This window comes from Malaclemys terrapin, chromosome 1 (genome assembly GCF_027887155.1).
Source record: "Malaclemys terrapin pileata isolate rMalTer1 chromosome 1, rMalTer1.hap1, whole genome shotgun sequence".
In the NCBI taxonomy this organism is placed as follows: Eukaryota; Metazoa; Chordata; order Testudines; family Emydidae; genus Malaclemys; species Malaclemys terrapin.
This window is the reverse complement of record NC_071505.1, coordinates 110679142-110691888: the sequence shown is the minus strand read 5'-3', so window position 1 is coordinate 110691888 and position 12747 is coordinate 110679142. Positions and strand designations below refer to the sequence as shown.

General features: G+C 45.4%; 1 protein-coding gene across 1 annotated transcript in view; it reads left to right on the top strand.

The window, feature by feature from the left end:
* CACNA2D4 (calcium voltage-gated channel auxiliary subunit alpha2delta 4) overlaps nt 1-12747 on the top strand; it is a 158341-nt gene that overhangs the window by 47653 nt on the left and 97941 nt on the right. Inside the window, exons 14-18 of the mRNA XM_054016077.1 lie at nt 848-925; nt 1308-1388; nt 4558-4632; nt 5100-5186; nt 7509-7580. Of these exons, the coding sequence (XP_053872052.1) occupies nt 848-925; nt 1308-1388; nt 4558-4632; nt 5100-5186; nt 7509-7580 (393 nt within the window). The remainder of the gene's footprint in view (nt 1-847; nt 926-1307; nt 1389-4557; nt 4633-5099; nt 5187-7508; nt 7581-12747) is intronic.

Sequence of the window (12747 nt, the reverse complement as noted above, 5' to 3'; positions counted from 1 at the left end):
ACAAGTCTTTTGGGTGTAGCTAAGCATGTTCTGTGTTCATATCATGTTTTTGCCTCTATCTTTGCAGTTTCTTAAGCAGTCCCTAGGCACACTTAAGCAGTGTGATGAGTGCATTTAAATATGCTCTGTGCACGCTTCTTTTTAGCATTTGTCTGTGATGCTTCTCATTCAAGCTATATGCATTGGTTTGGGGTATATTTATACAAGAGATTTGCGTGTCCATCAGGGCCGGCTCCAAGGTTTTGGCCGCCCCAAGCAGCCAAAACCAAAAAAAAAAAAAAAGCCGCGATCTGCGGCAGCAATTCGGCGGGAGGTCCTTCACTCCGAGCTGGAGTGAGGGACCGTCCACCGAATTGCCGCCGAATACCTGGACCTGCCGCCCCTCTCCCGACCGGCCGCCCCAAGCACCTGCTTGAGAAGCTGGTGCCTGGAGCCAGCCCTGTGTCCATGAGTTTTGCCCATGTCTGTGTTGTTTCTTATAATTGTATTGTATGTGCACTTTGGTTGTATTTAAGCATGTTTTTGTGTGTGAACCTATGTCTGACTCCTTGGCATGGACATGCATAATGGGTATTCATTTCTAAAGATTCCTGTCTCTTTAGCATTAAGTTAGGTCTTTAATGCCTTTTTCTGAGACAAATTTCAATGTTTTTTATCCCAGGCTGATCACTCTCCCCACCAAGGAGCATTGTTCATAGGGAAGATCAGAAATGTGCCTTTTATACAGGGCTTTTTTTTTTCTGTATTATTTCATTCAGCATTTGGTGCCCCTAGAAACCTTAATGCTTCTGGTGGTGGCTCCCTATCTATTTCACTTGCTAACACACTGCTCTTTGTCCTGTGGCAGCTCTTTGCATCTCAAGCTCAAAGTCTGCTGCTCATGACAACAGTAGCTATGCCGGTCTTCAGCAAAAAGAATGAAACGGTAAGTATAGTGCTGCCCTGCAGTCTCCTTGGAACTAAGGCATGTAAAATGATGCTGAGGTGGTCTGCAGTCTTCTAACGCCAGAAGATAGGCTTTTGTGGTGGCTCTAGTAAGCTGCTTGGCTATTTATTGATCTCTAAGAGATCATTTGTCCCTCCCTTTGAATGTTTCTTCTTCCGAGCATCACTGAAATAAGAAACTTCATCTTGTTTTCTCACCTCCAGCTTCAGACCCAGCCCAGCACCAAATGCTCAGACCCCCTCAAGCCCTGACTATTCACTATGGAAAAGTGATGCAATGGCATTTGCCCATGTTTAGGTGAAAGCAGGCTGAGCGCTAACAGAATTTCATTTCTGAGAACAGTTTCTCCTTTATTTTTTAGAGATCTCATGGCATTCTCCTGGGTGTAGTGGGCTCTGATGTTCCACTCAGGGAGCTACTGAAACTGGCTCCACGGTACAAGGTAAGATCCAAATTAATGCAAACCGTCTGTCATCATACATAGCTAAATGCCCAGTCACTTGTCCACAGGCATAATCCAATTAATAATCAGTTACTGTGCATAGAGGTGTAACCACAGATATAAAGCTTGGATCCTCTGATTTCTTTACAGAACCTGGGGAGTTGTCATTCACCATGACAAGCCTGTAGACTACTCTAGAAACAAAGAAACTGAATGTTTTAGCAGATTGTTAATAGGACCTAGAGCTTTTTACATCTTGAACACCAGCTTGAATGCATGCTAGGATAATAATGGCCCAAGTTGTCACCATGGAATGACTCTTTGGTGGCCTATCTAAAAAGACCTGGTAGTTTCCATCCAGTTCCCAGTAGACTAAAACCACCATCATAGCTGGCACCATCACAACTAGCATCACTGTTGACACTCTTGGGAGAGATGCCAAGGATAGAATGGACAATTGAAACTGAACTATTCTGTCATGCCTAGAGGGACTTTCGCCAAGTCAGTGTTGAGATTTGTTGGCAGGGAAAGTTGAGGAAGTTTGCACTATTGCTGCTTGTACTGTACTCATTTTGTGGTTAAAAGGGATTTCAGTCCCCAGACTTGTTAAGCCAGCCCCTTTCACCAGCTCTGTGTTGCTTTTAAAATATGTTTTAAAGGAAAGTTGATCTAATTGAAAAAAAATAATTTTTAATGAGGCTCTGTGGGAAAGTGCTATTCTCTGTGAGTCCTGTTATACTTTGCTTTACTAGACTTGTGCTGAGAATTCTGTACAATGTCTATTGGTCCCTTTAGTGAATTTCCATTAGAGGTCACCTTGACAGCAGTGACTGCTGGGGATTATGCTAAAATTCACGTGACTTAAGCTATGGGTTCAAACTTTTGTTCCTATAAGTGTGACCAAACCAATGGTGGGTAGGTGCACACACTAGAATACCTAATGTCTGATTGATAATTACCCACACAGGTGACTCCTCCTTCACTATCAAGCAATATACATCTGTATGGAGGTTTTAGAGGCCCTGGTTTTCCAATGGATAATTCTTGTCTTCACAAATGCAAATTATACCTGAGTTTTAAGAACCCTGTGGATTGGCTGAAATATATACTGTAGGCGGACTTGATCTGATTAGTCACTCTCTCAGAGTTCACCTGGAGGCCAAGTGCAACATTGCCTGATCTTGTTAGGCTATGTCACTTCTTAAGCAGTACTTGTACCTAACAATGCTGGATTTACCTCTGCTGGGTCTGGTCTTGGCAGCACTGCGACATGATGCAGACTCCCTTTGTCAGAGGGTAGATGGCCCTCTGAAGGGGTCAGGGGCTCATCCCAGCGTACCTCTGACAGGATCCACAAGGGGGAATGAGACAACTCAGGTTCCCCTGGGAGAACTTAAGTCACTGAGTAACTGGAAGGCAGTTAATTAGGCACATAGGTAGGGTAAAAGGGATATTGGTTAAACAAGGACTCCTGAGGAGAAAGGAAGCGCCAGAGGAAGAGAGCTTCCAGAGAGCCTGGACTAGGCAAAAGCTCTCCAGGTAAGGAGGTCTGGGAAAGACCCTGAGCAAACAGAGGAAAGACTGTAGGGCTCTTCAGGCAAGGGAGAAGCCTGAGGCTTTACAGCAGAAGGAGCTGCTGCTGGGACATTGAGACTTTTGTTAAGTTTTAGCTGAGCTCTGAGGTAAGAGCCTTTAAACCTGGTGCAAGTGCTCCTTTCCGAAGGCTTTATTAAAGAGAGAGAGACTACTATCAAGTAGAGTATTTTGGCTTCTCTGTGACAGGGCTGTTTAAGTGACTTCATTGTTATCTCAGGCCACAGCAGAGCCACACTCAGCCACAGAGGATTCTCAGAAGGTGACAGTGCTCCTTCTACACCCTTTTGGGGCTTGGTTTCCAGAAAGATGAGCTATGAGATCCACACTCAGTTGTGCATCTACAGTGGCCACCATGAAAATTTTGATTATTGCCTCAGTACTTGTGACACTGTTACCATAGTGTTCTTCATTGTTCCACATTCTAAGTATAGGAGTGCCATGGATACCAAAATTAATTCTACCTCCAAAATGGTAATTGTCAGCCACTCACTGTCTGTGCACTAACTGCAGTTACACGCACAAATCAGTTACCTCATCAGTGCCTAGCTATCCGTTTTGCTAAGGCGGCTAACGGCATTTTGGGCTGTATAAGTAGGGGCATTGCCAGCAGCTCAAGGGATGTGGGGGGAGGGATAGCTCAGTGGTTTGAGCATTGGCCTGCTAAACCCGGGGTTGTGAGTTCAATCCTTGAGGGGGCCACTTAGGAATCTGGGGCAAAATTAGTACTTGGTGCTGCTAGTGAAGGCAGGGGGCTGGACTGGATGACCTTTTGGGGTCCCTTCCAGTTCTATGAGATAGGTATAGGTGTATCATTCCCCTCTATTCGACATTGGTAAGGCCTCATCTGGAGTACTGTGTCCAGTTTTGGGCCCCACACTACAAGAAAGATGTGGGAAAATTGGAAAGAGTCCAGCGGAGGACAACAAAAATGATTAGGGGGCTGGAGCACATGACTTATGAGGAGAGACTGAGGGAACTGGGATTGTTTAGTTTGCAGAAGAGAAGAATAAGGGGGGATTCGATAGCTGCTTTCAACTACCTGAAAGGGGGTTCCAAAGAGGATGGAGCTAGGCTGTTCTCAGTGCTACCAGATGACAGAACAAGGAGTAATGGTCTCAAGTTGCAGTGTGGGAGGTTTAGGTTAGATATTAGGAAAAAAAATTTCACTAGGAGGGTGGTGAAGCACTGGAATGGGTTACCTAGGGAGGTGGTGGAATCTCCTTCCTTAGAGATTTTTAAGGTCAGGCTTGACAAAGCCCTGGCTGGGATGATTTAGTTGGGGATTGGTCCTGCTTTGAGCAGGGGGTTGGACTAGATGACCTCCTATGGTCCCTTCCAATCCTGATATTCTATGTTTCTATGATTTCTGTACACAAATACTCAGTAAGACTCTTCTTGCTACCCAGAGAGCAGCTGGTGGCTAGGAAATCAGTCATTTAGGATCAGATCCTCTTCCTGATTGTTAGATTTATATCAATAGGAATGTTGGTGGGACAATGGACTCACTCCCCCGTTACAGAACAGCCACTGGAGAGGAGATTGGGCTAATTATTCTAATACCTTTTTCTAACAGTTGGGAGTCCATGGATATGCCTTTCTGAACACTAACAACGGTTACATCCTCTCACACCCAGACCTACGACCTTTGGTAGGTGATTCTGATGCTCTTAGTACTGTTGTGGCTTAAATCCATGGGCTTTCAGGAAGATTAATGCATCTCATGTTTTTATACAACAACTAGGGCTATCAGGTCATTATCATGGATTCCTGCTGTAAACTTTCTGCTCACCAAATTCCCTTATATGAATTACCAAAACATATTCTCACAAACCAGCCTATATAGTTACCTGCAAGCCCACCTAGCCCTGTGCTAGCCCCTTGCTCCTGAAATGGCCTGTAGCACACAGTAATGCTCACATCTCCAGATCCTGCCCACACGTAGGAAATGTAATGGCTATAGGATAAGATGACACCTGCATCTAAACACTCATTCGCCAGTCAGTCAAAATAAATGTGGCTTCTCTATTTTATCAATGCAATATTGACTGTAACGTGCTAGAGGGCTAGCCTGGAAAATTAGAACTCAATTTCCTCTGTTTCTTCTATAAACTCCAGTACAGAGAGGGAAAGAAGCTGAAGCCCAAACCAAACTACAACAGTGTGGATCTCTCTGAAGTAGAGTGGGAAGACCAAGATGAAATAGTGAGTATCAGAAATGGATTGTAGCCTGTTCATGGGCCTTTCCTCCTAATTACTGTGGGGGGATCCTTATGGTAGATTGTAGCAATTCTTGATTTCTTCTGTCAGGGGCTGATCATTACAAGCAGAGGGTGAGTCCCTACAGAGAGAAACATCCCCTTCCCTCTCCCATACAGGGTGCTTGTCTCCCCCTCTATGGGTACGTCTACACTGCATTTGGGAGGTGTGATTGTAGCAGGTGCAGACATACCCAAACTAGCTTTGATCTAGCTAGGTAGTTAGACTGGGGAGAGGTCAAATAAGAGTCACAATGTGATGGCTGCTCAAGAATGTATCCAAGGTCCTAGGTGGACAAGGTTTGCCCAGGCAGCCTCCCACGCTGCTGCAGCTTGACTGCTATTGTTACCAGAACTAGCTTTTGATCTAGATCATAGGTAGCTCGGATATGTCTACATGTGCTGCATCAGACCTCCCAGTTGCAGTGTAGATATATCCTAGGTCTGCAGTTTCCCTTACTTTGTGTTACTCGGGGTGGGACTACACGAGTTCTGATGGTTTCTCATTTGAGCCTGCTTCTTGTTCTCTTTGGGACCAATGTATCTGGAGTCACAAGATGGGAGGGACGTGGGGAGGAGATCAGAGCGCCAATAAGTACATTCTGGGAAAGTTCAGATTCAGGTCCTAACTTCAGAGCACAGCCACATCACTATACTGGGAGAATCAAACCCCTCGCCCCCACTATCTTACCCTAAACAGCAGAGGGGTTTAAAATCTGGATACAGATTTTGCTGCCATCTAATTCTAACCTTTCCTCTCACTGTCCACTGCAGTTTGTGTGCTGGGAAGGAAATGTTTTGCAAGGCCAGGATCATATGGAAGATATGGATGAAATACCAGGCGTCAGTAGCGCTGAAACACTTTTTATAGTGGGGGTACTGAAAGCCAGCTAAGAAAACTGTAAAACAGTAGTCCCCAAACGTTTTACCTTGCACCTCCCCTTACCTCTGTTCATGCCCCCCGTACTCCCCCAGAGCTGTGGCTCCAGGAGAGGGGGACACGGACAGAGGTAAGGGGACCAAGGCTTGGGCCACAGCTGGGGGCAGGCACAGAGGGCCGGGAGCCAGGACCCTGGGTGTGGAGGGCTGGGAGCCAGGATCCTGGGCATGGAAGGCTGGGGGTGCTGCAGCACCCCCTATAGCCCTAGTTCCCATGCCTATGACAGGTGTCTTGACAACTTAGAGCCCAGAGAGACTGTGGCAGGCTCAATCAGGTCATAGAATACCCCAAGCCTCCCGGGCCTTAAGTCAGATGTTCCTGGCTAGGAGAGACTTATTTTGGTAGTCACTGTTTCATGCTCAGCAGGTAGTTAAGCAAATGATTTTAGTACACTGAGGCATGCAGCAGTAGCAACTTGAACAATGGTTTTATTAGATCTTATAAGCTAAGTTGGCTTGGGTTTACCTAGTATTTGAATGGGAGACCACCACTGAAATACTGAAGGTGCTGCAGTAAGTTGTGTTGCCAAATCAGTTGGTGCCCACCTCCTCTCTGAATCAGTACTGAACCAATGTCCTAGCATGATACTAGGAGGCATTGGGCTGCTGGAGGTGCCACCTTTCAGATTAGCTAGGAAATCAAGGTCTTATAGTCATTAAAGATCCCTGGCACTTTTATTTAGCAAAAGAAGTGGTGTCCTTGCAAAATTGCATTGTGTCTACATAAACGCCTCTTCAGTCCATAGCTGAATAGGGTAGTCTCTTCACTCCCTGTCCCAGCATGTTGTATAGTGTTGCGGTGCTCTGTTAAACAGATGTGCTTCACTCCAGAAATGGCTGCATTTCAATAGCAGATGAAATGGTTTGTGGGAGCAGCTTATGATTTGATAAATTGGTTTTAAAGTTTGTGAAGAGATTTGGGGTTGTTCTGGAAGAATTAATATTGCTTTGTGTTTCTTTGGTGCCTTCTACCTGAGGATCTCCTAGTTCTGTGCAAACATTGAGAATACGTGACTTGCTCACTGTCACAAAGTGCAGTTGTGGCAAGATTGGCAGGTCCCTTCCCTCCAAGTCCTTAGCCTTAAGGACAAGACCATCTTTATAGGCTTTAAATACTAATAATCCATATTATTATATGGCATTTACCAGCCTGCCTGAATGAGTCTTCTGAGCTGCTCATAAAATGTTTAGTTGAGAGCTCTGAAAAGGCAGTGGAAAAGGGGAATCAGTCATTTCTCAGTAGATGTTTCCCCTATATGAATTATGAACCACTCCACATCCTTTCCTTATCTAGTCAGAGGCACTAATGCTAATCTGTTCCCCTGTGCAGCTGAGAACAGCAATGATCAATGGAGAAACGGGTTACCTTGCTATGGACGTGAAGGTCCCTGTGGATAAAGGGGTAAGAAATCCTGGTCCTGTTCAGGTCACAACTGGAATGGAGGTGGGAAATGGATGGTGGAGATCTATGGAGATGGTACAAACCTAATGCTCAGCATTTTGTGTGGGGATTTTAATATTATTATTCAAGTACAGATAGACGATTGACTTGTCCTCTCACCCCCCTCATCCTTGCATTGCTTGCATATGTAATGCCTTTACATGTTTCACTCTAAGTCAATCCAACCAGCTCTGTCATTTTATTTCCTTTCTCTGTGGTATAATTTGTCAACATCTTTCTGGTACTGAAGTGCCCAGAGCTGGATGTTATCTCACTGGAGCTCTATAGAGAGTTACTATAATCTTTCTGCTCCACAGCATCAGATCTCTGCACATAGAGCCCCAACTCCCCTTGACTGCTGCCATGTCATATTTGTCACTCCTTTCTAATTAGCTGCCGCCAGTCTCATGCTTATGTCTCTTTCAGCATTACTGTCTCCTCATTTTCTCCCTCCCAGTGTGTAGCTGTTTCTCATTATTTTTTTCCCTCCCTCTTCCAGACCATTTTCTAAAATGGTAGTTAAGATGGTTCCTAAGACACATCCTTGCTGTTCTCCACTTCCCACCACCTGATACGCTATTGTTTACCATCACTTTTCGTTTACAGTGTTTCAGTCCATTTTCATTCCACATGAAAAAGATCCTATCTCAGCCAATGTTAATTAATTTTTGGGGAGTAAAATTTCATGAGACACTGAAGCAAGTGCTTTATGTAAATCCAAAAATATTGTATGCACTTTATTCCCTTCATCTATTAACTCTATGATTCTGTCAAAAAAATGCAATCTTGTTTGTCTGGTGAGATCTATTTTTTAGAAGCCGAGGCTGCTTATTGCTCACGATTCTATTATCCTCTCAGGCAGGGGTCAGCAACCTCTTAGTTTATTGTATTGCTGCAGAATCACAATATAGTTTTCTCTGAGACATCCAAAGGAATCTTGTTTATTTCAACATTTTTAAGAATGTCACAAATGCCTAAAGGTTTCTCCATTTGCCTCCTTTTTTCCTTGTTTTTATTGTTCCCATCTGACATTTTCCTTATTTGCTTTTTTCCATCCTCTTCCTATATTTTCTCAATTCCATTTCTTCCCCGCCATGTTCTTTCTCAATTTTCCCCTTCTTTTTCCCATATTTTTCTCAACCCCATCTGCTTTCCCCCCGATGTTTTTCTCTGTTAATTCACCATCCCCATGTTTTCTGTTTCTCCCTTCCCTTTTTTTATTCTGTTACCACTATTTCACCCATCACCCACTTCTAATATCAGGTTTTTCAAATAATTTTCCCTCCGTGTAGTGCACTTCAGGTTACACATGTGCTTCATGAACCCAGGACCAGAAATTTTCCCTAGCAGTGTCCTTCTGGTCCATGCATGCATCCCTGCTCATCTTGTGCTCCACACCAAAAGGATAAAGCTCCCCTACCTCTTAGTTCTTTCCTACCGCTTGTGGTCTAGGACAGAGGTTTTATGTTCGTGCTGGCTTTTCAGCTCCTCTTTGTAAATAACATTAAGAATTTTTAGAGTTAGTTCTTAATTAGAAATAGTTTTAGGGGTTTGGTTCCCTACATTTTGGATCCCCCCTCAGTCAAGGAGTGTTTCTCTGTACCCGCCTCAACCCCAGTTCTCCTTGGTTTCAGGAGACCATGCTGAGGATCCCCAGCTTTAAAAGCTGCATCAGGTGCCACAAAGCTTTCCTGGTCATGGCCTACCATGATACCTGTCTGTACTGCCTGGGGGAAGCGCATGTCTCTTCCAGCTGCAGTATCTGCAGGTCATTCCTGAGTAGGACTAAGCCATCCAGGGAGTTCTGATTCCAAGAGTTCCTCAGGGAACAGTCCATGAAGGTGGGAACAACCTCTGACCAGGGAGATTCCCTCTATATCAGCCTGAAGAAGAAAAGAGTGACTTCTCCTCTTTAGTCCTGGGCAGCTCCAAGACTTCCACACTCCCTCTGGCTCCAAGAAACTCTGAAGAGCAGAACCAGAGAAGAAGGGGGAAGGGAGACATAAGCGCTCCCATAAGAACTATAGGGAAGGTTCCCCATCCAAGTCCTCTAAAAAGAGATAGGAGTTCCCATCCCATCCCAAGTCATCAGTAACTGCCTGCTCCAGAATGGGACCATCCAGTACTGGGATTTTTTTCAAAGGACAAGACCTCAACACCCTTTGTTCCTAGAACTGCTTCCTTGGCACAGAAACTCTCATCTGTACCACCAGAGCCAGTGCTTCAGCAGCTCAAGTTATGGAAGCGACTCCGTCAACTCTGGCTTGTTTCTCAGCTCCAGATGACCTCTTGGTGCTCCTGCTTTCCAAACCCCAGTGCCCCGTACCATTCCTTCAGCTAGTACCAATCTCCCTGCAGTACCCCTTTGCATCCCCATTCTCAAGCAGGGGTTTAGCCAGTCTCTTGCCTGTACCATCAAAGAGCACCTCCTCCGGTACCGAGGGCTTCCCATCTGGATCTGAATCCTCAAAGTCTGAAGAGGACTATGACAGACCCGCCTGGACTATGCCCTGTGGTGTCCCTTGAGGGGATTGATCCCAGACAGGACATTGGGAGTCTCCAGGGTGTCTCTCTCCTCCCATCTGAGAGAGTACCCACCCTACTCCTACTGGGGCCCTGCACTGAGGGGGTATGATAGCTCACAATGGCAGTATTTGGGCCCAGAAGACCCATGAGACTACCACCTAATGAACATACTTCATGGCACAAGGGACCTAAGGAGATTCAGAGCTCCCAAAGAAGAGGAAGAGCATCTTCAGCCTCCTCAAGAAGTGCAATTAAAGCAACAGGAGGAAGAGGATCAACAGAATAGGAGGATATCATGCCAATGACCTTGTCCTCCTCTTCCCCAGACAAGACAGTGATTCCAGTTTCCCCACCGTGTCCTGTTACCCGAAGGTCTTCCTGGACTTCCTTTAAAAGTGTGGCAAAGTTATTTTCAAATCCCCCAGGAAGAGGCCCATGAAAACCCCACAGAAACTGCTGGAAATCCTTCATAGCTTGGCTCTGAGGAGGGTGGCTCTTCCAATTAACAAGCTTATCCTTGAACCTGCCAAGATACTTTGGCCCTCACTTGCCATGGTACCACCAGTATCCAAGCAGGATAAATAAGAGATTTCCTACCTGCAAAAGGGTCTGAGTACCTATTCTCTTACCCACCTCCCAATTCATTGGTAGTGTGTGCAGTTACTGAGCATAGCAGACACACAGGCCAGGTTTACACTACATGAGAAAGAAGCAAAGAGGCTCAACCTCTTTGGAAGAAAGATGCACTCCTTGACCTCCCTGCAATTTCAAATCCCAAACTGCCAAATGTTGATGGTCAATTATGATTTTACCATCTATGATAAGCTAGCTGGCTTCACCAGTAAAATGCCCCAGAAAGTTAGAGACCAGTTCCAGGCCCTGACTGATAAGGGAAAGGTGGTGATGAGATCAGCCCTCCAAATGAACTAAGACACAACGGTGAGGTCCATCGCAACTGCTATCATAATAAGATGCTCGTCCTGGCTTCCCTTCTTGGGATTCCCAAAGGAAGTACAAACGATGGTGGAAGGCCTCCCATTCGAATCTGACGAGCTGTTCAGCGCAAAGACGGATGAGTCTCTTCACTCATTGGAAGTCTCCTGAGCCACACTTCATTGACTGAGTATTTGTACACCTGTAATTAAAAGAGAACCCAGTACCACAATTTAGACAACCAACCCCACTTGTCTTTCATCACCAGCAGCAGTGTGAATTTCCATGCAAGCATCAGAGGACCCATCGGAATGGTGCCCAGGGAAAACTACCCTTTACTTCCCAACCACTATTACCTCTGAAACCAGCATTTTGTCAGCCCATTTGAGAGCTGCACATCAATGGTCTCACTGGATCGAGTCAACCTCTCTGGTCGTTCCCCTCCATTTGGAGGCAGACTTCCCATTACCTATCTTCTTCCTGGACACAAATCATGGTGGACAGATGGGTCTTCTTGGGCTACTCATCTCCCCAGTCACCTCCCTGCCCTTTTTCAGAGATCTCTCTCATGAGAGGGTTTTTCTGTAGGATGTAAACACTCCTCAAACTGGGAGTGGTAAAACTAGTACCTTCGGCAGTAAGGGGAAAGGAGCTCTACTCAAAGTACTTTCTTGTCCCTGAGAAGACAAGAGCATGAAGACCCATTCTGGACCTCAGGGAATAAGTTTATCTGCCACCTAAAGTTCAGAATGGTGACTCATCAATTGTCCCATCTCTAGATCAGACAATTGGGTCACAGCCCTTGATTTCAAGGATGCCTGCTTTCATGTGGATGTTCATCCAGCACGAAGGAGATTCCTGAGATTTGTAGCCAGCCAACAGCACTATAAGTGCAGGGTTCTCTCATTTGGACTCTCAACGGTGCTGAGTGTTTATCAAGGTACTTTGCAGTGTTGTCTCTATACTGGTCTCGCACACTTGTTTCTGTCACCAACAGAAGTTGGTCCAATAAAAGATATTTTGTGTCTTGTGTCTCTAATACCAAGGTACTGTCAGTGGTGCCAGCTCACCCTCCTGGCAAGGGCCAATGCTATACCCTTATTTAGACCACTGGCTCCTAAAGGGCTGATCTTACCAGGAAACATGAGAAGCAACCTCCATACTTCTGGATCTCTTTGAGAGTTTGGGTCTCTGGTGAACCTGGAGAAATTTGCCTTGGAATCCACACAGCTGATAGAATTTATCAGGATGAGGCTGGATGCTGTGGCCTCCAGGGCATGTTACCAGGCAACCACTTTCTCTTTATTGGACTCATACACCAAATACAGACAAGCCCCAGAATGTCTGTACAATCCTGCCGACCCTGTTGGGTCATATGACTGCAAGTATTTATGTGACACATTAAAAAGAATTCATCTCAGATATCAATGAGCCTGGTTGTGGACTGTATGCATTCCAGGCAAGCACAGTCTTGACTTACTCATCATGGTTCCCCAAAGGTCTTAGCCTCACTTACTTGGTTTGTGTGGGTACCATTCAACTCTTAACTTCCAACAAAGACTATGACCATGGGTGCATCCTTCTTAGGTTGGGAAGCAAATGTGGAAGGGTGGGTTTCTCAAGGGACATGATCTCTGCAGAAGTCTATGCTTAATATCAGCATGTTGAA